At 36.1% G+C, this 27,141-nt stretch overlaps 1 protein-coding gene and 1 long non-coding RNA gene across 2 annotated transcripts in view; one reads left to right on the top strand and one right to left on the bottom strand.

The window, feature by feature from the left end:
* Positions 1 to 27,141, bottom strand: part of LOC149080178 (uncharacterized) — a 95,687-nt gene that overhangs the window by 10,476 nt on the left and 58,070 nt on the right. Inside the window, exons 2-12 of the mRNA XM_089239213.1 lie at positions 26,432 to 26,897; positions 21,771 to 23,456; positions 11,754 to 12,265; positions 9,603 to 9,888; positions 9,246 to 9,445; positions 8,356 to 8,475; positions 7,743 to 8,030; positions 6,568 to 6,720; positions 6,387 to 6,470; positions 6,071 to 6,216; positions 5,634 to 5,748 (exon numbers count right to left, since the gene is read on the bottom strand). Coding sequence (XP_089095339.1) covers positions 5,634 to 5,748; positions 6,071 to 6,216; positions 6,387 to 6,470; positions 6,568 to 6,720; positions 7,743 to 8,030; positions 8,356 to 8,475; positions 9,246 to 9,445; positions 9,603 to 9,888; positions 11,754 to 12,265; positions 21,771 to 23,456; positions 26,432 to 26,831 — 3,990 coding nt within the window. The 5' untranslated portion in view covers positions 26,832 to 26,897. The remainder of the gene's footprint in view (positions 1 to 5,633; positions 5,749 to 6,070; positions 6,217 to 6,386; positions 6,471 to 6,567; positions 6,721 to 7,742; positions 8,031 to 8,355; positions 8,476 to 9,245; positions 9,446 to 9,602; positions 9,889 to 11,753; positions 12,266 to 21,770; positions 23,457 to 26,431; positions 26,898 to 27,141) is intronic.
* Positions 24,421 to 27,141, top strand: part of LOC149080179 (uncharacterized) — a 44,761-nt gene continuing 42,040 nt past the window's right edge. Inside the window, exon 1 of the long non-coding RNA XR_016193541.1 lies at positions 24,421 to 24,505. This is a non-coding gene — a long non-coding RNA (uncharacterized LOC149080179). The remainder of the gene's footprint in view (positions 24,506 to 27,141) is intronic.

The raw sequence follows: 27,141 nt of genomic DNA on the forward strand, positions 1-27,141 counted from the left end.
TGTAATTGCGAAAGGCCTGAAATAGTATTACGTCGTGGGAAGTAGTTGCCTCTTTGAGTTAGCCGCGAGTATTTTTCATTCATGAAGAAGCAACCTCCCACGTGTACGGTTCCGCCTTACAGTTGAAGCAGTTCATCGTTGGTGAGAAGAGAAAACTTTGCCAAGTCTAGCCAAGACAAACTTGCTTAATTACTTCATTCTCATACAAATTTGGATTTGCAACAAAAACTGCATTGACGTATTATGCATGTTGTAAATGAAGGGTCCAGGGGAAAAACGACTTTACAGCATTTTTTTCGACAATGAGATAGTGTTCCTTGAAAGCTACAAGAAGACATTGCTATCTCAACATGCATTCATTTTTAGGGTAGAACGAATTTAAAGGCGTAAAAAATAACTATAAAGTTTCGGTTTAATGGGGAAACCATTATACTCCAAACTTTCGAACTGGTTTTTCTCAAAATCTAATTAGTCGTGTATCTCCTGTGCACCATCCAAATGTTTATCCTGCATGCCGTATTGTTAAAGTTCCGCCGCAAAGTTCAGCAGCGTCCAAAACACTTTGAAACTCAGTGTCATGACAACTTAGAAAGGGGTTTATTACAGTGCATTCAGTAAATGATTAAAAGAAAAAAACTTATATTCTTTGTTATTCTATCTTTTTAAAAAAAAATCGTTCAGAGTAAGTAGTAACAGAAAAAGTACTGTATTTTCTAGACGTACAGCATTTTTCCTATTACGCGGACAGCGCTATCCAGTGGTGGACGCTGTCGCTACAGTATCTTTGAATTGTAGACGGAAGGGTTTGTCTTCAACCCTGCCACATTCCTTCTACACCTGTAGCAACACTATCTATAGCAGAAAGCCTTCGTGCGAAGCTTGTGATGTCACTGAAGAAGTCCATTTCACCTATAGTCATTGGATATAATGCAAAAGAAAAGTAAAGATATTGCATGCGTCTGCCTGCTATATCCAATGGCTACAGATGAAGTGGACTTTTTCAGTGACATCACAAGCTTTGCGCGAAGGCTTTCTGCTATAGATGGTATAGCCAATGGACATACTAAAAAAATGGTAAAGATGTCGCATGCGTCAGATTGCTGTATCCAATGGCTATAGGTGAGATGGCCTTCTTCAGTGACGTCACGAGCTTCGTGCGGAAGCCTTCTATAGGTGGTTTTGCCGCAGGCAGACTTGGTAATTTTAATTCCAACTGAATGAAAAATATTTTTATTGATACTAATAATATTCTTTATTGGTTCAAATAGAAATTACCTCCATATCTAGGGTAACTATATCTATAAAGGAAAAAAAACCCTTGTAAATCGCAATATCAAATATGAAGTAAATTTCAGCCAAAAAATGGAATTCGACAAATTCACTAATTATTGCTAGAATTGCTGTGGAGAAAATTTCTGCCGAATGGGAAAATAAAATACGTCTTCAAAACATTGCCATAATTTGGCAAAATCACCAACTGTTGCTAAAATGCCTGAAAATATGAATGAGCGGAAAATCAGAAGAACTATTGGAAGGACAGCGAATTGAAATGTAGTTCACTGAAAAACATTGAACATGACAAATATGTGAGACGTGAGTGCCATAATGCGGCAAACAAAATTATCATAGTATAAATTTTAAGCTAGAAAGTTATCTTCATTCACTATTTTAAGTAACGATTACAAATTCGAATAGGCTTCGTTAAAAAAACGGGATAATATATTGTACGCAGCCGGAACAGACAAAAATACAGGAATGCCCCGTAAAATATGAGACACGGGGTCACGCTATTCATGTTGAAAGTTAGAGGTCCGTCGAATTGTCTAATATTTTACTGGTTCTTGGGTTCAGAAAGGTTGAGAAACGCTGCCTTAAAAGGACATCGCAGATAGGAGTGTAGCCTCCTCATTTATTTAGATATGGCCTACACACATCGTTTGCGGGTATCTTATAATATGTCACTAACAGGGGTTGTAATAATTAACAAACTGGTAACAGTTATCATGCCTTTCGATCCCAACTATGTTACAAAACTTCTGGAGAACCTCCACAGAATATTTCTTCACATATACACGGCCCGTAACCAGGGCCGTCTTAAGAGCATCATGGGCCCCCGGGCCAATTGGTTTTTGAGGCCCTACAAGGTAAATTCTAAAAAATTTCAATCAAATCTTATTTTTGTGAGGCCCTCTTTTCTCTTGAGGCCCCCGGGCCGTGCCCGGGTGGGCCCATGCGTTAAGACGGCACTGCCCATAACTCGTGATATACTATTTGTTGTCAAAGCAATGGGCAAATTCGCCTAAGCTCTTCCCTCTTGGGACACCAACGAATAATGAAGATATTTGAATGTGCCGCGCGCCACTTGAATGATCTGTGAATATGCTGCGGGTCATCAAGTTATCTGAAATTGTGTCGCAGGCCATCTAAGCGCTCTTGTACTATGCAACCGGTCACTCAAGCGATCTGTAAATATGACATGGGTAATTTAAATGATCTGGAGCTGTGCGATGGTCAATTAAGTGATCTGGAACTCTGCCGCGGGCAACTTGAGTTATCTTGAACTGTGCCAGCGCCAGCATCACGCAGAATATCTGTGAATGTGCCACGGGTCACACTTGAGTGCTCTGAAACTGTGCCGTAGGTTACTCAAGTGATCTTAAAATATGCCACGGGTCATTCAAGTGATCTGAGACACCATGGGTCATTTAAGTGATCTGGAAATATGCCGCGAGCCACTTAAATGATCTTTAAATATGCCACGGGCCATTCAAGTGATGCGGAACTGCACCGTGGGTCACATAAGTGACCTGAAAATTTGACGCTCAGTTCAGTTTTACAAAATTAGTTTTGAGGACACGGACCACATCAGCTGACTCCGAGGGCCACATATGGCCAGTGGGCCATGGGTTGAGCATGTATGAACTACGGTATTCTCATATAGTATGCTACGAATAAAAATTTGCTAAGAAGTTTTCTGAAGTGATCGCATATTTTTCGATTCCGAATGCATTAAATGCTATGCAGAAAGCCTACATTAATTCTTGAAAGTGACGAGATAATGATTATTAATATCACTAGGCTTTTATTTATCTGTTTAAATTTGCTTTCTACAAAATAACAGCTAAGGAAAACGCAGCGATCTCTAAAATGGTTTTCAAAATCAGAAACATTGAGCGCATTTTTGAACTAATTCAGAGAAAATGATAAATAGTAGAACTTGGTTAATTCGAATTTTGGATAATTCGAACTTCTACGAACTCCCCTTGGGTTTTCCATTTAATTGATAATATTAAAATTTCTCGTTTTATTCGAATTTTTTTCGAATGTTTTGAACAATTCGAAGTTGAAGGGAAAAACCCATGATTTTTTTGTACAAGCAAATTTAGTTTTGAAAAACTATAAGAATTCTGACTTTGCTTTACTCGACCAAGTTGTTAAACAATAAATCTTTAAAGAATAATAAAAGTTTGAAAATTCAGTTTTTCCCTCTATTCGCTTTTGATAAATTTAATGTCAATATTTAATTTTTTTTTGATCAATTATCATTGTTCAGCAAGAGTGTATCGAAAATGTGTGCCACTTGAAACCGATTATGCTGTTCAACCTATGGTTCATGGTATATCATTAAAAATCTGAATCTTTTTATAGTCAAAGTACAAATTGCAATACGTTAATGAAAGCGTATTTTCTTGATAGCATAAACAAAATTTATGAAACAGTTTCGTATCGGATGATGATGAACTGTTTCCGTAAATCAGGTTCATGGTCAAGTAATTTTGCAGTAACGCTGATTCCAGAACAGCAGCTATGATCAATTACAGTCGAATCTCGTTATAACGAACTCCAAGAGACCGGAGAAATTACTTCGTTATTGCAAAATTTCGTTATAAAGGAATTCCAGGTTTTTGAATTATTCCCATGTAAGCTTATCTGGGAGATTAGAAAAGTGTTCGTTAAAACGAGATTTCTTTTACTATAACGGTATTCGTTATATATAAAACGGGATTCGACTGTATTATAATTATAAGTTATTAAAATTTACGAAACAGTTTTTTGTAACTGATGATAAAATTTCAATGATTTATAATTATTAACCTTGTAAATGTTGAGGATTAAGTTGTAATTTATAGTCATTTTAAGAATCTGGGATAGATTAGTTGGATAATTCTAATGCTTTCCAGTGAATGTGGACTTCGAATTAACCAAGTTCGACTGTATTAGTAGTTATGAAAAGATTTGAAATTCGTGCCATTCTCGATGCAAAACAACTTGAAAAATTTCAAATCTACACTGAGTTCTAAATTATATTGTTTGCGAAAATGTTTTTTTTTAATAGTCGCAACATGAGTATACCCAATGGTAGCATTCATGCCAAGCCGCGCCAAGTGCGTTAACCCAAAGTTCTCATTCATTGTCCCTTTTAGGATGGCTTACAATTTACGGAGGCCGCCGAAGTATACCAAAAGTCTCAGAAGAGATTTGTCGGATTGAAGAGAGTCATACTTTATTTTCGGTTTCGGAATCAGTCCAAAGATACGAAAGAACTTTCTTCTCAAACCTCAACCGACAGGAAATACCTGCAATATGCTGTTATTATCCAAAAATAATGCAAATACATCATAGGCTCCATCAACACGGAGATATGCCAATTTAAAATATTGTACAAAAAATATTAGACTGAAAAATGAAAACAAAGATTGCTATACATATTCTTTTTGGTATGTAAATTTAGGTAAGCCTTTCAAATGAGTGTTTCAGCGAAATGAATACAAATTAAAATGAACATTCTGTAGGACTCCAATATACAGTGTAAGAAGCGTTTATCATAAACTGATGAAGACGATGATGGGACGTCCCTCCCTCATTTAATAGAAATATTGTATTATTGGCATAGGTGGAAGGGGGAAGTGAACATTACCATCCCCGTTCGAGGAGCCTTTATCCGCTTGTGGTGCTTTTACACTCTTTAACTTTCGAATCATTGATCTTTTAGAAACACTTCCAATCGGAAAGAGTTTTTAAATCACGTATAGATTTAATATATACCACTTATTTTAAAGGGGCTGTATAGAACTTGAAACACAAATTTCATTTCCCAGTACGGTTTACTTTATCTAGAACTTATCAGAAAATTTTTTCCTACATTTAATGAGAAACAGAAAAAGTTCCATGTTTCTCAATAAAGTATATATTTGCACATTAGTTATTTTAATTTAATTTTCTCTTGCTTCTAAGATGCCCTTTTACAACATGTTAACATGTTGTAAAAGGGCATCTTTATTACATTGTAATATTACAACATGTTAACATGTTAAATGTTCCAATGCCCGATGTCTCGGCAAATATTTTACTTATAAACATGTAACTTTTTCTGCTTGACTCATTAAAAGGACAAAGTTTTTAATCTTAAGTTATACGGGGGAAGGGTGACGTATGAAAAATAAAAGTTGTATTTTATACATGTACACAGTCCTTTACAAAATTATGACATACCTAAAATCTACGAGCTATTTGAATAGTTTTTCTAATAGGAAATATGTTTCTATTATTAATGGTTCAAAAGTTGAAGGGTGTTAAGGACTTAACTTCGCAACGTTTACTATGTAGTCAAGATTTAGTTTATAAATTCTCACCTGATTGATATGTTCTAGATGCAATTCTACTTTCTGTTGGGCTTCTTTCAGAGCATTCCTGTCTTTATGATGGATTGGTGTTACTTTATGTAAACGACATAATAGGAGCGGATACCTAAATGCGATATTGAAAAATAATCATACATGATATGTCTCTTACATGGTTTCAGTGGATTCCCGTATAAATATTCTGAAACAACTAACCACTATTTGAAAATTTAGATAAATATTTTCATACATCAGAGATATGAAACCTAAAATTATTAATAATTGAACAATCTAGAAGTCTTAAATTTTTTATAGGGTTGAAATTGATGAACATTACTTTTTTATCTTTTATGATCCGGTCCTCTGCTTTTTTTATTATGCATCTGTCTTAATTTGTCTATGATAATTATGCAAATATACGTCAACAGACATGTAGTTCAAGTTCTTACCTGGTGACTCGTTGAACAGGTACCATTAGAAAAGCTGGAAGGTTCATTCTTCGTAGGAGAGTGTTTTCCATTTGTGAAACTCGTAAAAAAATTCTCAACAACTCCTTTTCTTTTTCTAAGTTGCTCAAAAGTACTGAAGCGGATGCCTGATGAAAGAGTAAAAATATTTGTGAACTCAATTGCATTCAGTGGTCGAAAACATCAAAGTTGCCAGTAGTAAATCGGCGTGGCTGTTAGAAATACAGTACATTAAAAATATTCAGAGCAAAGTCTCAGTTCTACAATTGATGGCAAATAAATATAGTGCCACACATACCTGCTTTACACAATAAGTTTCGAACGCATGGAGCATGGAGGAAGTTTCTAAGAATATCTTTCCAATGTTCACAGTAGTATAATCCTAAAGACAAATAAAATAATTTTATATCAATAATTAATCTTTGAACTCTCGCATTAAAAACCTTCATTATTAATTAAATATACTGTATGTTACTTACTTCATCTCCTTGTTCCATAGCTATATCTAAGGCGTCTTGTAACTTTTCTGAGAATTTCATATTGAAGCTTATAAGCTCTTCCAGGTTGAGAAAGACGCACAAAAGATGATCTTTTACCAACAATCCCGCTATCTCCATAGGACGGTAGAATTCCTACATAAAATCCATCATATTTTTTATCTCCTTCAATATTGCATACATTAATTTCAAGCACGAGTTTCATTTTTTTTAAATGTAATTACATCGCTTTTTTAACGTGCGTTTTAAAATTAGTAATCTATATGGAGGGCTCAGAACGCAATCAGCGTAGATCAGTTTTCTGAAAATGACTTTCGTATTGCAAGTGCCTCTTCATTGTTTTCAAACTTTCAGTTGCCAAAGCATTCAAGTCGCTATCTTTATACTGCAACAGCAAATAGCGCCACTTATGCTGACCACGCAGATGCTAAAGCAGTAGTCTTCAACACATAGCCCGTGGGCTATATTTTGCTCTCGGAGCCTTTTGTCGTGGCCCACCGACCATTTTCAGAAAATGGTTGAAAACGATTATTAATTATAGAATTAATGAAAGAAATAATGCTGGAACAAATAGATGAAAATACAGAATTAATGAAAGAAATAATTCCGGAAGTCTCATTGAAACAAATAACTTCAGAATTAGTGAAAAAAATAACTTATACATCAGTAAAAGAAATAAATTCGTGATTTCAGATTAAAATTAATCTCAGAATTAATTAGTTTAATCAGCAATTAATCAAACAATTTTCAGAATTGGTGAAAAAAAATTATTTCAGAACTAATCAAAATTGATAATTAATAAAAGAAATAATTTCAGAATAAATAAAAGTCTTCAATTATTTTTGTCCTAGTTTAACTCGGGGCCCCAGTGGCCCCTTCTATTAAGATGTCACTAAATTACATAAGTTAGTGGTGCGCGGGCTTCGTGGGAAGTTTCAGGCTCGCTGTGTCTGAAAGGTTGAAGGTTCCTGCTTTGAAAGATCCTTTTATCTTATATTTTTCTTATTTTTAATATTTATTGACTCACACCGATTGGCTTCTGAGCCCTCGATATATTCCCCAAAGTTGTTGATGATTAAAATTAATTCCATCCATACAATTTATAGACTATATTCGTTTCTAAAACCTCGTAGATATTTTACATGAAGATCTTTTACCTCTTTTATGATTCTCAGATCTCTGCCATACTTTAGTTCAGTATCTACAAACTCGATGATGATTTCTTTCCTTTCACAACGTCTGAGATCACATTTGCGACAGACCAAGGGATTATATAAAAGGCCAGAAATCTCATCTTCTACTGGTTCTACTTGATGATCACAGTCAGCACAAAGCTGTTCTTCATTATCTGCAGGCAATACTTTACTTATACGAGATGGTTTACTTGTCTCGGTGCCAACACCGCTGTCATTCCTTTCAATCTCGGCTGATGATGATTTGTTGTTCTGGAATATTCAAAAATCCACAGAATAAATTGGCTAAAGATTCATTTTTTAAATTTTATTTCTCATCAATTAATTTTCAATTAATTTGGTTTGTAAAAAAGAATTATTCAATGAAAATGTTCACAAAAATATCGAATTAAAAAGACAAAAACCATCGACGTATTTTCATTAATTACAATATAAAAAACATACTAAAGAGGAAAAAATTTGATAATATAATGAATGCTGAAACTGAAGTGAATTTTAGTACAAATATAATTAGTGTTGAAAGATTTTATAGTGGTAAGACACTGTTAGATAAAGTAATTAATCAGTTAAAAATTACCTTGTCAGTCTCTACTGATGAAGTTTTGGTTACAATGTCTTCTGAACTATTTTCAGCTGTTTCATCCACCTCAATAATCACGTCATGTTTATTTATGGAATTATTTACAATCACGCGATCCTGAAAAGAAAAGAGAAAATTTAAGTTATTGAATAATATCGATTTTTTAGAGGAAGCAGTACTAATAATAACAGCATACTGACACTAGTATGCAAACACGAATTGAAAAGTAAATATGGGTGTAATAGCAAGTCATTATTAATTTTTTTTTATAACAGGAATGATATTGTATGCACTTGAATGGGATAAATGCATAACATCCTCTGTATAATATGATTCTGAACGATCACACATGTTAAGACCGCCATGCGTCAAACCCCCCAACTGCGTAGGAAAAGAAGAGAGAGTTCATAAGTTGATGCCTTAGCAATGAGAGAAGGAGCACGCGGGGGCCTTCCGTCGCGCTTCAGTTGTGCGTTCTAATAGCGTAAAATTAAAGTTTTGTTAAGTTTCCAACGAGTGAGAAGATTATTGAGATACAGTCCCCTTTTGATAGAGCAAAGAATCAGAACAACAAAAATAAATAACAAGCGTGAAATGGATATTTTTCACTCATCATTTGGCCATCAGTGTTGAGAATACTGTTAGTTGTGAAACGAGCACAACTCTGGCAATATAAATGCGTTAGGGTATGCGAATGTATGACATACACTCAGAACATACATTCCGGCACGTACCGATTCGTTAGAAATTCCGCAGAAGAATGTGTACGAGGTCCATGTATGGTTAAGTAGTAGTACAGTAGTAGTATTAAGAACATAAAATGCTTTATGTTGGAAAAAATGTGTATGCATGAGCAATTAAAATACCTGTTCAATAAATGATAGTACCTTTTCAGTTTCAAGTTCCCGATTTATTTTCCCTTCTTCCTCTTCTTCTTCTTCATCTTCTTCAGGTATAATTTTACTTTCATCTTCAGATAAGCCTTCCGAAATTCCTCGCTCTTTAGCATCTTCTAGGTAACTAAGAATATCTGTCTTTGATGCACCTTCAAAAAATGATTTCTGTTCCGTGTCTAAACCTGCCATTCCTTAGAGTAACAGAAAATGTTTAATTACTTGAAAATATAAACAAATTTGTCATTTTGAAGTATACTCATTGCTTTCTTTTTTTTTTTCTTTTGAGAAATAAACCACAAAGAACTTTTATCATGAATTTTGAAAATAAACTAAATCTTTCTAACTTACTTTTTGATGCATTTGAAATATCTGAAAGTTCTTCGTATATCGGATCTAAGTTTTCATATTCATTTTCCAAATTATCTTCATCTGTGTCGTCTTGCATAGGAGAAGTTGGTTCATCCAGACTTTCATCCTCCGGTGATTGAACGGAATTTCCAGAAGAACACGAAGCCTGATGATCATTGTTTTCTAAAGATGAGATGCATGGTGGCGAGCTATTTTTCTGAGAACCATCAGATTGACTAGGTCCAGCGACAGGTATATAAAAAGTCGATCTGGATGTTGGCGAGACCTGAAAAGATGAATTTGAAGTTTTGATCGGTCTATACAGAAGAGTTATAATAATTTATGTCTAAAATGAAACGAACAACTGGGACAAAGCTATGGCACAGTGCTCCAAAGAGTACCATGTTTGAAACTTATGCAATCCTACTTTCGTTTAATGCACTACAAAGGAGAAAAACATGAACGAAAACAGCATTGCACTTCTTAGGCTTGTTAATGCCGTCACGCACGCAACTACTGCACATTCTCAAAAAGCAGTGATGTGATGAAAATGCAACCGATTTCGATTATAGAGAATCCTTAGAACATGTAGCAACAATCACGAAAACGCATTTTAACGGTTGTAAATGGTGAGAAATGGTACCCAGTTTTTAAAGATCTATACTCCTTCATTTAAATGATTTGCAAAGTAAGTAAGCTATTATTTTTCGTGGAGTGAGTCATCTAGCACCTTTATAACATACAATAAGAGATAAATTGGTTCGAGCAGCTAAGCATTGCTAATATGATTTTCTACACGAATGAATAAAAAATAATTCACCATCCGTCCACAATGTATTTACTCCGCTGCAATATTTTTGCAATCACCCGATACATGTTTTTATAGAAATATCTGATTGAATATATTTGATCTCTCATTACTTTTTTAAGCGCACAAATTTCTACTTAATTTGTTTATATCTGAAAAACTATCAGATTTTTAGCATGAAAAAACCTTAATTCTGTCCGAATTGAAATCTAAGAGGGTCGATAATGAAGATGAGACATAAATGCACAATTATTTATCAACTGATACGAATACAAAGGCCACAACAGACAAAATTCCAACGAAGTGGCTGAAAAAAGATGGCCGACACACATCCAATGTAGAAGCTATCTAAACTTTGGATTTCACCAAAGTACAGCAACTCAACAAGAGCAATAAAAACCAATCATTATGATAAATTTGCATTCTTGCGTCATAGTACTTTTCGGAATCGATCCAGGGAATAACTGTATCCAAACACGAAAAATGTGATAGAGAATTGAAGGGAAGATGATTTTTTTTAAAACTTTCCACTACCACATTAAAAAAATTAAATAACTATCATGTAAATTTTTAGCAGGTCATTTTGGTTATAATTAAAGCCAAAAACCAAAAAATTATCTAATACACAACGAATTAATTAACCTGGTACTTGAAAGTTTCATCAGCACAACATACGCGTACAATAATAATAAAATACCAATTCAAATATATATTGAATAATATATATATGAATATTTATTTATTTTACCACAAAGAAAGAAATAATTAGTTTTATATATTTGTTTGGGAAACATTTTGTAAAAGCAGTGTTTTACTGTATATTTTTGTGTAATGCAGTAAACATTTTTACAGGGGCGAAACATCTAACTGAATTTTATTAATTAATATACTTAAAAAACTGGTTGTCCCACACTTGTGCCGTCATCTGGAAGTCGTAAAGTAGTGCAAAAAAAGTAGTGATATTTTAAAGTTCCGTCAGTTATGATCATTGATCATTTTTGTCGCACCACGGTCATTTTCTGCATACGAGGGCTAATTAGACCGGGACCTACAATTTATTGCCGATTCCGAACGGCAGGCTTGTTTTTTATACTCGTCGAGAGGTTGGTGCGCTAACCCCTCGATGGGGGGACTCTTTTTCTGCGGTCTTGTCGCCGTTTTTGTGGTACCCCTGTGTCAGGAAATTTTTCTGACAAGGACGAACCGGGTATCGAACTCGCGACACCTCTAAACATTCTTTGGTACTTAAAGCGAGTATCTTATCGACCTGGGCTACCGCGCCCCCCGTCAGTAGTGAAAGGGTTAAGTTGCTTTTATTGGTATTTTTGTGAAACTCTTCTCACCTCTTCGTCTTTAGATATCTTGCGGACAAGGTCGAAACGGAAAGGTTCGACATTTTCCTCCAATTCACTTGGAGAATCGGGAAGAGATCTGTGTGCTCTATGTTTAGGAGTTGTAAGAGGTATATCATCACTACTGCTTCCGTCTCCGCAAAGAGAGGAACGCGTCGGACAGAGCAAGAGATGCAGATGAAGGTCTGAAAATCGCCTTTTAGGAAGAGTCGACCGTCTTTTACGTTTGGCATCTTTCTTATCCTCTTCGCCTTCTCCAACGACGTGCTTTTTCTTGCGCCTGCCAAACCTCTCTGATTCTCTTATATCCTCCATCGAAGATGAACGTGCTGGTAGCTTGAAAATCAAGTTATCTTCTTCTATGCAATCAGCTTCATTATGACTATTAAACTTTTGAGATAGGAGTTCCACATTGTCTGTAATACGTGATTTAGAATTTGCTCTATGCTGGAAAGTATGGGATTCTTTCGCATCAGAACCCTCACAGATAGATTCATCATCACCTGAAACGAAACAAATTCATACATCAGAAATCAGTGAAGTATGTTATAACGAAACATACCGGTCTGATAACAGACATTTTATTATTTTTCGTAATTGGCCACGGGCTTGTGAAGGGGGCTTTCAAAATCCAATTCAATTTGGATTTCATATTAATTACACAACTCTACAAATTTTTTTTGTTTGGTACCTAGAATTTTGTAACTGATTTTGACTATATTTGGTATGCTGGTTTCAAATATGAAAACAGTTTTTCCTATCAACTCCACTTTTGAGATTAGGCATAGCTAAATTGTACAATATATTTAACCGCATAACTAATTAAGTAGTGATTAAGTTGAGTTTTTTTACGTGGATTGATTCGTGCTTTTTTCTTCCTGTCTTTTCTGTACCACTATCAACTGATTGTATGAAGCCATATTTGTTCACATAACCTAGTGTTTACATCTAACACAACCTATAAAGTTCTTTGTTTTCTTTCAAACGAAGCACAATTCCTGTCTATCACCATGGGCAATTTACTATCGAATGAGATGTGCTGGAAATGGTTCTTTCTTTTGAAGATTGACGAAAAGAAACAATGACGTCCAGTCGAAGAAGTTGTGTTAATCATCCTGATTTATTTTGCTACATATGTTGTGAGTACACCCTAACAATAGAACAGAAAAGCCATCCCTGATTTTGTTAAAAGAGCTTACTTTGAGTAAGCACGTTAAGCTTGGCGACCAAGTTACAGTTAGGACTACATACATCGTGTGTAAAACTTCTATAGAATACCTAACACAGTTGACTAATGGGAAGAGAAAGAGTCTAAAACTTGGTATTTGAAAGGAATCCGTAAACCACTTTGATGACTGTAATTTTTTTTATTGTGAATATTACTCGCATAAACAGAAATAACCGCAGCAAGTGGACATACCCTAATTCAGCCTCTGGAAGACAGCCTGTAAGACCCATTGCTCACTCATCCAAAATGAAAGAAGAATGTGATACCATAGCTTTGATCATGGAGAAAAGATTAGGATTCACGAACATCAATGGGTTTGGATCATCATTGTTGGAACATCATGTGTTGTAGACTTAAGGGGTTACCTTTCTCCTTGGTCAGTAAGGATGCTATACGTACACGAAATATCCTTGCTTCTTGATAGCTTATGGGATAGCAGAGCTAAACAAACTACTGGATAAGACGAGAGAGAACATGGTTATTGTAGAAAGAAATTTCATTCGTGAACCCTTATATCGGAAGAGACAGAATCATCTTGCCTCCACTGCGTATAAGGCTAGGGTTAATGAGACATTTCATGAATGCTCTTGATCAGGATAGCCCTTGCTTTGCATACATAAAATAAAAAATGCCTGGATAAGTGCAGAAAAACTTAAACCAGGCATTTTTGATGCTCCTCAAATCAAAAAGCTCATAAACGATCCTCATTCCGTGGATTCAGAGCAAAAAGTGAGAATCTCATTCGTTCATTACTTGCACAGCCGCTTCAAAGAGAATCTCTTAGCGATACTAGTGAAAACTAGGTAAACGATTTCACCAAGACATAAAGACAATGGTGGATCGATACCAGGGCAGACGGGATACTCATATGATGGCAGATTACTGTTGGAATCTGCTAAAAGATTTTTTTGTGTAAACAAAGTTCACTTAAGAATTTCAAACAAATGAAACTTTCGGAGTAGAGCAGAATAACTTTTTCTTCCTTTTTTTTATTTGATTCTTATTTCTAATTTTAAATTAAGCTGTAGTAAATGTACAGGAGTGTTGCTGTTTTTTTTTTCAATTAACTATAAAATGTTTTATAATATTTCTTAAGGGAATTTTTTTTTAATTTAACGCCTATATCGTAAGGCTAATTTGATATGTTAACGTAAATAACGATACTGTCATATCTCACAAACAAGAGCTGATGGGCCAAAACTAACGTCACATTTGTTTTCAGCACATGAAATGTACATTAAAGCAGTTCGTCGCCAAACCCCGTCACCTAATTATGCGGTGCTCCCTGTTATCTTTCATTTCCACAACATCATCCTAGTGCATTAGAATACAGCAGACTCTCACTACGGGTGGATTCACATCTGCAGACACTCACCGTGGCGTGTCAAACACAGCAAACATTCTTTAACATAAAACCAATGAACGGATTCATATCTACCGTATCATGTCTGCGCAGGCGCAGACAGACATTTTTGTGTTAAAGAATGATTGTTGTGTCTGACACGACACGGCGAGTGTCTGTAGATGTGAATCCAGCCTAATCTGGCACGTATTAGACCAGATTACGCCGGACAATCGAAATCACCAGATTACTGGAAGGTAGTTGGAAAAAATCCAATGGTTAATTTTATCAGACAAATTAAATTACCTCACACCTGATTTTGTAAAAATGAACTAAGCGGCATATTTACAGATCGCTCAAATGTTCTGTGGCGCAATTCCAGAGTATTTAAGTGGTCCGTGCCATATTTTCAGATTATTTAAGTGATCCGCGGCGTAATTACGGATCACTTGGGTGACGCGCGGCACAGTTAAAAAGCACTTAAGCGGCCCGGACACATTCCTAAATCACTTGAAGTATCCGCGGAACATTCAAAAGTCACTAAAGTGGCTTTGTAGAGGACTTATCAATAGGAGGAATATTAGTTCAGATGCCCACTAACTAGCGAAAGGTTTTTCTCGTTTTTGGCACACCCAGTAAGATGTCGTTAAGAATATTTCATATTTTTATAAAGGGTGATTGATGACGTAAGCATCATCCAAACCCCCCTCCCCCTTGTCATCAAAAGTCAGAAAACCTGGAACCCTCCTCCCTCATCATCGATGCTGACGTAATACCTGAATGACTCCAAATGATCAAACTGAATTTCATGACAGATAAAAGCTTTAGAACATTTTTTTTATTCGAAGTTTTATTTTCATTTTAAATGTATGACTAATACTTGACTGATTAAAATTTTCACTGATTAGCATACGTTTTTAATTTTTCTCAAAAAAAATTTGAAATAAATCTCTCGAAGTTTTTGAATAAAAAAAGTGATTTTTCAAATATGAGAAATATTTTACGATGTCTATTTTGACATCGTTCATGGAACTATAAATATACGGTGGTGGAAGAAATTATAGGGCCAGGTGCGAAATGGCGATTAGAAAAAAAAGTAACCCCCAAACTTTTCCAAGAGATGATGATGACAATTAGAAAAATAATATCTTGAAAAATTATTCAAAAAGAAATTCGTTTAATCATTCGATCATTTTTGTCGCACCACGGTCATTTTTTGCACACCAGAGTTAAATAGAGCGGGACCTACAATTTATTGCGGATTCCGAACAGCAGCCTTCTTTTACACTCACCGAGAAGTTGGACAGACATGCAATACCCTCTGGTGTGGGATTCCCTGCGGTAGCAATTTTTTTCGGTGGTCATGTCGCCGTTTCTGTTCTACCCCAGTGTTAGGAAAGTTTCTGATAAGGACGAACCCCGAATATCGAACTCGCGACACCTCTAAACATCCTTTGGTACTTTAGGCGCGTATCTTATCGACCTGGGCGATCTCTAAAACGTCCTAAAAAATTTTTAATACTTTTTCAATTATTTTTTCTCCTGTCATTACAATTTTTACCATTCCCCTTCACTCGCGTCACTTACCTTATTTGCATATCCTTACAGTTTGGCATCATTCCTATAGGAACTTCTCGAATAACTCGACGTAGTTGTTTTTTTGTCAAGCTTGATTCGTAAAGATGGGACGCGACAAAAGGCTATCTCTTATAGAAAAAGGTGAGATCCTCGTTTTAAAGTGTAGATTAATCTCTTAGATTATAGAAGTGTAGATTAATCTCTCGAGAGAAATAGTATAGAATATTAATATGTCACATACTTTGCTTAAGAATTTCCTGAAGAATAGTGAATTTTATTCTGGGTATAAAAGGATTTTTAGGTCGTTTTCTCTAACAGGTTAGAAGAGGAAAATAGCAATAATTCGAGATGTGAACAAAAACATTTATTCAGAGAAAATTTTGAACGTTTTAGAACTCTCGTATGAACTGAATAGCCAAGAAAACTGGCACAGGCATGCGTATGCAAATAAAGAGATATGGGACCAATCAGAGTACGGCGCTGCGGTCGGCAGCTCCTATATAACACAACAAGTGTCTGGCATAGTTGTTAGATCGGTTACTGCTGCTACAATGGCAGGTTATCGAGATTTAAGTGAGTTTGAACGTGGTGTTATAGTCGGCGCACGAGAGATGGGACATAGCATCTCCGAGGTAGCGATGAAATTTGGATTTTCACGTACGACCATTTCACGAATGTACCGTGAATATCGGGAATCCGGTAAAAAATTAAATCTACGACATCGCTGCGGCCGGAAAAAGATCATGCAAGAACGGGACCAACGACGACTGACGAGAATCATTAAACGTGACAGACGTGCAACCCTTCCGCAAATTGCTGCAGATTGCAATGCTGGGCCATCAACAAGTGTCAGCGTGCGAACCATTCAACGAAACATCATCGATATGGGCTTTCGGAGCCCAAGGCCCACTCGTGTACCCTTGATGACTGCACGACACAAAGCTTTACACCTCGCCTTGGCCCGACAACACCGACATTGGACTGTTGAGGACTGGAAACACGTTGCCTGGTCTGACGAGTCTCGGTTCCAATTGCTTCGAGCTGATGGACGTGTACGGGTATGGAGACATCCTCATGAATCCATGGACCCTACATGTCAACAGGGGACTGTTCAAGCTGGTGGAGGCTCTGTGATGGTATGGGGCGTGTGCAGTTGGCGTGATATGGGACCCCTGATACGTCTAGATACGACTCTGACAGGTGACAGGTACGTAAGCGTCCTGTCTGATCACCTGCACCCATTCATGTCCATTGTACATTCCGACGGACTTGGACAATTTCAGCAGGACAATGCGACACCCCACACGTCCAGAATTGCTACAAAGTGGCTCCAGGAACACTCTTCTGACTTTAGACACTTCCGCTGGCCACCTAAATCCCCAGACATGAACATTATTGAACATATCTGGGATGCCTTGCAACGTGCTGTTCAGAAGAGATCTCCACCCCCCCCCCTCTTACTCCTACGGATTTATGGACAGCCCTGCAGGATTCATGGTGTCAATTACCTTCAGCACTACTTCAGACATTAGTCGAGTCCATGCCACGTCGTGTTGCGGCACTTCTGCGGGCTCGCGGGGACCCTACAGGATATTAGGCAGGTGGACCAGTTTTTTTGGCTCTTCAGTGTATATACCAGTAAAAAATATCCACAATAGAAGATTAGGAAGTCCGCTTAGAGTAGTGTGTTGAAAAAAAAAAAGGCTTCCTTGACCACCCTTTACGAACACAAACAGTGATGAGTTCGCTGAAAAGCACTTAATTTCAAAGGCGATAAACGTTTAAAATTTCATATAGTCTTTATATGAGTTATAATCTGAAAAGAAAATGTATTTTACCGTTCATTCACTTAAAATAAAATAGTTTTACCAAACTCCAATCCCATAACAGCTTTATGGTGGTAAAGCACAGAGCTGTGATGTGCCCCATTCATTAATTTTTCTGGAACGTTCAAATAAAGGCAAAAAAAAAAAAAAAATTCGGCGTTTTACTTGTCCGGCTCTGCATCACCAGAAACAAATTTGAAATGAATTTCTTATTGACAATAATAGTAGTTTATTGGTATAGGAAGGGGCCCCAGAATTTGCACATTGTATAGTTCCTTGGAAACATCGAGAGAAGAAGAAGAAAAAAAAAGAGAAACAAAAAATGCAAAAATTGGTGAATATGTGGGATTGATTACTTGATACTTGATTACTAAACAAAATGTTATATAGAACTCGAAGAGTGAGAGAAAAAATATTTTGAGTAAATTTCTTAATAAAACTCCCCTTGTTATACTTCCTCTTTACGGGATAAGTGTAAGTAATGATCATGTAACTCACGCGGGTGGGGCTGACAACAGGGGGGAGGATTCTCGTCATTTTTTTGTTTTTTTTCCCCCGCTATAAATTCAATATAGAGGGGCCTGCCAAAGGTCCGTCCCAGCCAAGGAGCCCTGCTGCAAGTTGTGGGGGGCTATGGTAATGATGACTGATCAGTAAGAGCTGTAATGTGGATAAAGTTATCTGGCGTTATAAGAACGGTAAAATAATCCTGAACTAAAATGCGGGACAGTTTCTTGAAAAGCGGGGCGTATGGTCACCAACATTTTGTTTGTTCGGTAATCAATGATGTGTGACTGTACTTGAAAAAATCAGGTTTTACCAGGGTTATCTAGGCTAAAGTCATGTCAGCCTCCCGCCAGGGTCATCTTTAGGGCTGGCACATTAGGCTTTCAGCCCTGCCGCCCGTGTGCAAAGCCTCCCCTGCGTAAAGGGATGCAAATAAAATAAATGGTGTGAGTAAAGGGTAATGGTAACATAGATATATAGTATGAAGGATTTTTTAAATGTTTTTTTTGTTTTTAGATATAATATAACTGTCGTAATCTCATGTCTATGAATGGTAAGGAGTGTTCTTTATAGTGTTTTTTTCCAATTGCGTTGTAATAATAAGAGAAAACATTTTCATTGAAAAAGTGTAGCGAATTTTTTGAATAAGTTTTCAAGATATAAAGTATTTTTCATCGTAGTCACCATCTCTGAAAGAAATTTGGAAAAATTATGACGGTTACCTTTTTCTTAATCGCCATTTCGCACCTGGCCACGATACTTTTATGAAAGAACTTCATCTGATTTTTTCATCGTTATCCCGTTTCCAGATATTCGGATTTATTTAATAATCTATATATATATATAATTGATTTTCCGTCTGTGTGTGTGTTCTCTACACAAATCTACAATTTTAGATCGATCGTCGTCAAATTTTGCATACAAACCAAACGGGACCAGACTTGAGCGATAGGCTACTTTAAAAGTTTGTCAGAGCTGGGCAAAAGAACTGTCGGGCAACAATAGTTCCTAGACCTCAACAATCACTTTCAGAATGGTTACTTTGGTTACCGTGGTTCCCTAGCAATGAGTTTCAGACATGCAAATGGTTTTTAATGGTTATAATGGGTTTTTTAATCTGTCGGTGTATATACATGTATAATAGTTTGTCACTTTTTCAATCCTCCCAGTAATGAAGAATATCCGGGCAGCGCCGGGTATTATATTACATTTATAACAGTGGGATGAAAAACCGAAAGCTATCTTGTTACACATTCCGCATTTAAAAACGGAAAGAAAGAAACAGGTAAAGGATTGCAATTGTTAGTCTTCGTGTCCTCGTGTGACAATTGTTTGTTTCACTTGCCGACCCGAGTATTTCCTGTAAGCATTATACGCATGTTTATCACATGCTTTGAATTTTCGTCCTAATTGGACCGTATGATAAATATTTTTTTCTTCATTGTTATTTCTGTGCGAACTCCATTCATATTCTTTAATGAACTCCGTTATTTAAATGTGGAGATACACATAATTTATTTTTATATTTAAAATATAAGGAAAAAATGAAATTTGATTAAATGTTATTTGAAATGACTATATCAAAATTTTTTTATCGCCCGTTAAAGTTTGAGGTTTTGTTTTCTCTTTCAATTCTTATTTTTATATTTGTATTTGATCAATTTTCGTTGAAATAAACATTGCGTCATAAGCTGTCTAGGTTTAGAATATGCTGAGATTTTCCAATTATTAATAGCATTATTTTTGTCATAAATCGCTATTGAAGACTTTTTTTGTGGATTCTAGTAGGAAGGTGTAAAAAAAGTTCCGATTTTATATTTTCATAGCGTTTTTATTTTTTCCCACTGTCGTAACTCGCAATATTTTTTATATTTTAATAATCTGCTTACATCCACACATGATAAATGAAACTCTTGCAACTCGAAATCATTTTTTCTTCTCTTAAAATGGCTCGAGTGTATGTAATAACTTTATTGAGACTTCTCACTCACGCAAACCATGGCCATACGAGCGGACATACTTTAAACAACATTTCCTGAACGACAAAGTGGGAAATAAAAGCCACTGAAAATGGGATTGCATGTAAGAAAATTTGGTAATGCCACGCTACATTTAGCAGTTTACACAAAATACATCAATAACTCAAGAAAAAGATGTCTATTATATTCTCTTTCGGGACTGCGTATAATATTGCATTTGCTTGCCTACTTTTTTCTTTTTCTTTCTTGTAGGATATTCAAAGAGAATATAAAAATATGAAAACGAAATAACACGTTACTAGAGAAAAACAAAAGCAAAAACGAACTCGTAACGAAAACAGCTGTTGGCAATTCAGGACTTTATGACCTGCATTCTGGTAACGCATGGGAAGTCAAAACGCATCATTTGTCAAACTCGTGAGGAACAGGTTGGGGGTGTTTTGAGCATCTCGCTATGCTACAATGGACTCGTGGTATGCAGTTTATTGCTGCAACAATTAGGTTGGCATCTCGGGCATTTTTAAGATGGAGCGTTATATTGCGTGAGTAAGGAAACATGCATTTTCTATGTATGAAAAGGGGAAGTTATATTTGTGCACGAATGTAACGTTAAAACCAGTGTAATTTTCAGCTTGGAAAATAACCTTCAGAAATTAGGGTTCCCATACATTTACTTTCACGCATAACAATATCCTTGACTTTTTTTTCCTTAAGTAGAACGTTTTTGTTTTGAGCACATGATAAACTTTTCGCATATGCATTTGACATGTTATTTTTTCATGGCTTTTTTGATACACGAATCGAATCAAAAAAATAATAACAACAGAAAATATACTTTTATGTCACGAAATGCATTTTAATGCAACGTTTGAGTATCTTTGGATGCCAAGGTCAAATGAGCACTATTGATGCCATCGGTATGTAACTAAGAGAGAAGGGTAATGGTCTTCACAAATAAGTCACAATTCGCTCTAAATTCAACCATGCTGGGTCGTTTTGAGAATGCGACACTGACTTGCATACGAATGGAGAACAATGTGGTAGTAAAAAGATAATCGCATCGAGTTCTTAAGCCATTTGTGCGACTGTGTGCTACAGTAATAGGTCTAAATAACTTTTAGACGACAAGGCTCTGCCAAATGTAATATCGCTGATGGATGAGGACGTCTAGAGCAAAGAAAGATATTGCTCGATTGTGGGCACTCGCATATTTTCGGGATGGGATCGCATAAAAAATATTCTGGGCATTCCTTGAAAAACTTTTTTTAACCATCAGTTTTCCCCAAGATATATATATATGGCAGTTACCGCCCTCCCCTACACTAAATCACGTGCTTAAAAATATGACACATCGACATGCAAGTCATCTTAAAGTCAAGAAAGGTTGTATCAATATTGAAGTACATATATAGCTTTTTTTTTCTCATTCCAAATGTTAAATTTTCTAAATGGAAGGTGATTTAGTTTTATTTACTATTATTAATCAAAAGATTGATAGAATATTCTAAGAACTCTAATGATTTTATATGAACATATGCGTATACTCACTTTTAAAATGAGACAATCTTTCATCGAGAGAAGAGATGTTATGAGTATCAGGGTTAATAGAATCACTTGGTTTATTAAGAGTTTCATAAACATTTTCGTGAGAGTCTATCACAGGTGCAAAGTTATTCGACCAAACTTTATCACCAGCAGGAATCGCCGTGCTAAACGCTTCCTTAACATTATTTGGTTCCCCGATTTCGGAGTAGTCACTTATTCCATTAATATTTTGTAAAGAATGTTCAGTGTTCTGAGATTCTCCAATCACCGTGTTCTCTATGCTAGCTCTAAACTGAACTTGCTTTTTGCGCTGAGAATCTTTGGATTCTGAATCACTGAAAACATCGATGGTGTTTTTGCCTTGAACTGAGGATTCCCGCTTCTTCTTTTTCTTCAATATTGACTTGAGCTCACTTGAAGAAGATGAAGTCCATGTTGGGTAGTCCGAAGAGAGCGTTCCTCCATTGCTACTGCAGTCACTAGATGAAAATGACTCGTACTTCATGTTATTTATGGAACAATTTTTTATAGGTAACTGTGTACTTTCAGTACCTATCTCATCATCGGAGAAATTTTGAAGAATGTAGTTATCACGATCTCCATAAATTTCTGTTTCCGAATGATCGGTAATTTCGTCATCTAATTTTTCAAGTTCTACCTCTCCGTTTGTCCTAATGGAAGGGGATGAAGTGTATGAACGATTAATACTGATCGAAGGTACTAATGTTTCTTGAGAGTGCAGAGAAGACATTGATTTTGAGATTTCTCGCGAAGTATTCAAGTTTGAACACGCGTCATTGGATTGTTTACGCAATAAAGGAGGAGAGTATGTGAGTTTGAGGTCTTTAAATTTTGATAAACAGGAGTCGCTGTCTTCACTATTTTCACTGCAGTCATAGTCCGGTTCCGGAATGCAGACAGATTCATCGGAGATAGATGGTTTCCTCCAACGAGAAGCATTCGAATCGCCATTGACTGACGGGTTACTTGTTTCAGTACCCTGGTCTTCAAACAAATCAGGTGATCTTGGACTCTGGTAAGTAGTGAAAATTCTCTGCCCACCTAGTAACACACTGCTTGACTCACTGTAAATACTGTTTTCGTTGCGAGATTTCAGAGCTCTGGCAGTTTGAGAAGATTTTTGACTGCGATGAAGTAAGTTTTCGATTTTTGATGATGCTGATTTTTGCTTGTTTAGATTCTTCCGCAGTCTTGACTTTTGTTTTCCATTGGGAGTTTTGCACATATCATCCAAATCACTCTCATCTACTTCAGAAATGGACGGGGATGTCGGAATTTTCTTGATCAAATCATAAGCAGTCACATCGCATTCTAAAATGGATTTTCTCGAGGGTTTTATGGCTTCTTTGGTTGATGAATCTTTTGAAAAACGAGATGCTTTAGACTTTGAAGCAGAGCCAGTAACATTTTTCTTGTAACACGACATTCTATCCACCAACTCTGGCTTAGAATCATCTTTTTCCTCTGATACAGAATTCAGCTTTGCCTTTTCTGAAAGTAGAGACGATCTTTTCGAAGGCAATGGCACGGTGTTCAAAGAAGCTGCAATGACTGGAGAACCAGAACAGTATTTGCACCGGGGAAATCTGGACGATGGAGCAGGTTTTCTCCGAACTATACAAGCGCATGGTGCACGACGAATCATCTCACGGGACGAAACGGAACAACCTACAAAAGAAATTACGTTGAATTCAAATATGAACATAAAATTTAAATTATCGAAAAAATGTAGTATCGATGGTTTTCAAATTAAAAATTACTATAAAAATTGTTTTAAGAATTCTTTTTTTACTTCTTTTCAAGATTCTTTTTTTTATCATTAAAATAGGCATATTAATTTACATAAAAAATGTATATGATTGATGATGATTAAGTTTTTTACAGTATTGGTTACACTTGTATAGGCAATTACGAACGACAAAACTCTAAATATCAGTGTTTTAAACATAGAAATTTTTAAATCGTTATAATATTGTGTTAACTATCTTGACGATAATTCTAAACACAATTTGTGGGATACAAATTCCTATATATATATAAATCAATGAAACACATTTAATTTTTAAAGCTATTGGATTGATTATTCGTGAGATATCCTCAACTTAGGAAGGCAAATAACAAAAGACAGGTTAGTGGTGGAAATGCTTTGTTTGCTGAATTTTTATCAGAGAGCCATTACATGTTTTTTTAAACAGTACTATATTTCCAGATTTCTGAATGCTCTGCAAACAGATGGCACTGCACATGTAATTTCTCGTTATCTGTAGAGACATTTTATATAGTAGCATTATAGAGCGCTTCATGTGGAGTCACTTAGAAGACCAGGTCTGCTACCAAAATCCTTAAACTATTGCGAATTGGAACATTACATCCGTAATACATGTGTAGCCATTCAGGTTGAAATATCGCCGCATGTATCTGCGAATTTCGTTAGGCGACAACGTCATGCAGTTCCTGCAAATGGCGAAAATATCTAGACTAGGGTTACCACGTTCGAAAACTGAGAAAGGAGGACGCCTGCATTCGCACTTTTGATGATGTCATTTCCCCCAATTTTCACAACAGATGGCGCTACATTTCTGCCAACAAAAAAAAAACACACCACCACAATAATTTTTCCCAACCAAAAGAGAACCGCTATATATGTTACGGAAATTTAATAAATCCGATTATTCTGCATAATCACCGGCTATTATGCATAGTTGGCAACCATTTTTGTAAGTTTATAAAATTTTGTTTTTCACATTTACCGGTGATCATGCGTAATCCCCAGCTCGTATTGGTAAATATGATAAATTGTCAATAAATTGTGCTCAAATTTCAGTCTAGGATGATGGATTCGATCAGTGATGTTTCTTATATTTAAAAATGTTGATAAATGTGAAGAAAGCATTATACAATGCTGACAATATAATTTATAAGTTTTTATTCTCATAACACTTATTTTTACTTGATTTAGTTTTTATGGCAAAATATATGTAGTGCACTTCTCACTTACGCGGGAAACTGATAATTGGTTGAACTTAACTGATATTTCCGTATGATTTCTTCCATATTTATCATATTTCATACTTATCAACTTCAATCGGGAATTATCCATAATTGCCGGTAAAAATGATAAATGCGGAAAAATGCATCAAACTTACCAAAACGATTGGTGGTTATGCATAATCGCTGGTTAATATGCATAATTACTGATTTATCACATTTTCCATAACATATGCATGTACATTGCCTATAACTACCTGACCTCCACATCTTTATCGCATTAATGCCATATTTATCTCGTTATGTTTGCAATCATTAACTAACCTTCAAGTTTTCAATCTAATTAATCTTGAGTTAAAAAGTAGATGCATATATTATTAATCATGAAAATAGCGGTGAAAAATTTAAATTATCACTGAAGTACGTCAGGGCGTGACAAATCCTTTTTAAAAAAGATTCACTGAAGCTTCACTGAAAAAGGTCAAAATTTGCAAATGCATATAGCATTTCCGTATAATCCGGCTGTTTAGTTATGAAAAAAGTTATTCGAACTCACCCGATAAGTTGTTAACAAAGAGAGGAATAAATATTAATGACATAGTAGATGTTTGTGAGATATAACTGTCATAATCTGCAAAAAAGTAATATGTCGCTCCTACAGTTGTCAAGCTTATTTAATGTTACTGTCCATTGGTTAATTTTTTTTTCAGAATTTTAGACCAGGCTGAAAGGGGAGTAAAATTATGACGGCCAAAAAATTATGCAATAGCCTTGGACTTAAACGTCTTGACATTCTGACATATGCCTAGCACAGACATCCTGAGTTGGAGCAAACAAAAAAACATCCCTCTCCCCTTGCTTTTAATGAATTGTATCCACCGTCTGGTCAGTTTTATTACTTCGCCTGGACCAAGGAGAGGGTTTTCTTTCTATACCCTCAGAAGTTTTTTGGAAAAGTTGTTTTTTTGCCAGAAGAATCAGCATTGAGTGTTGTTTGCATCCTATTTCCTTTATTTCTGAATGTAATAGTTAACCCCTCCCCACTTCAGTACACGACATCTACTGTTAGTGAGCAAACAATGGTATTCTCAAAATGGATGTCGCGATTTTCTTCTTCCAGAGTGGTTTTTCCGACTGTCTTTTTCATGTTATCGTGAGGCAAGCTGGGTCATGGTTAGGATAGCATCTGCCCTGCTCGGAAGCAATTCGTCTGGGAATTTCGAGGGCGTTGGTCAAAGCGTATAAAATTGTGTGTGTGTGGGGGGGGGGACACATACGCAAACACTCATGCTAATAAAGTGATACATGTTTCAGAGTGGAAAAAATATTCCCCTGGAAAAAAAAGAAAATGATTCCAGAAACCTCAAAAGGAGGACAAAAGGACGAATTTTCTAAAACATAGGAAGACGCTTGAAATGACACCAAAAAGGAGGACGTGCCCTCCTAAAAGAGGACGGATGGTATCCCTAATCTATACCCTTATGACTGGAGCAATATCTATCGCCAAAATTTGTAATCCGTTTTCTTTCCTGTGAAATTTTCACCTTATAAAAACTTAGCAAATGCCCCCTCCCCCTTCTTTTTATCACAACCATTTTTAAATTGTTCACTTTCAAATAGACACCCTGTACGTGCTTTACATAATAATATCGTACCTTCTCTCGGAATCTCTTCAAATACAGGTTCCCTCCAGTCGTAGGCATCGGGGGGATAGACGATGTCTCTAGGCCGGCTGTTTAGACTGCGTACAGATGCGTACCACATATCCGATGTACTGTACATTGCATGACAATGGGGCGCTCGAAGTGCACCGTAAATAGCACTTGTAGAGTGGGCTGAAACAGAACCATATTTATCCCTATACTGCTTATGATAGTTCGGAACGTCGAATAATGAAGGTTTCGCTGAAGCATCCTTGTTCTTCTTTTTTGGGATGGCAGAGATCTGTTTTTTGATACGACCGCCACTCATTGCCTGTTTGGACGAGGGCTGCGACCAGTATGGGTTCCCCATGACAGCAGGGTCGTAGTGTAGCCGTCTATAACGCTCGTCCATACTGCAAATCTGGAAGGACTGCCGTCACAAATATGTTAGAAATAATTTTCCATCATGGACTACATCCTAAAATGAGAATAAATAAAAGAAAATAGGAATTATATGTTGTGCATGGAGTTTATATAGAAAATTTATTTATTTTTTTTGTTTTTTGAATTCAATGTCGATGATTATATAAATGAAAAATATAAAATTGTAAACCAGACAGAATGTAAACACAAGCAAAATAATGAGTTTGTTGCATCGTGAATTGTTCGCATCGGTCTGAGTATTTGGGCCTTTTACGTGCAAGTGAAATTCGTGTAAAAAT

Source organism: Pholcus phalangioides, unplaced genomic scaffold (assembly GCF_987345545.1).
Source record: "Pholcus phalangioides strain wild (caught in Gottingen) unplaced genomic scaffold, Ppha-v1.0 ptg000011l_1, whole genome shotgun sequence".
Taxonomy (NCBI): domain Eukaryota; kingdom Metazoa; phylum Arthropoda; class Arachnida; order Araneae; family Pholcidae; genus Pholcus; species Pholcus phalangioides.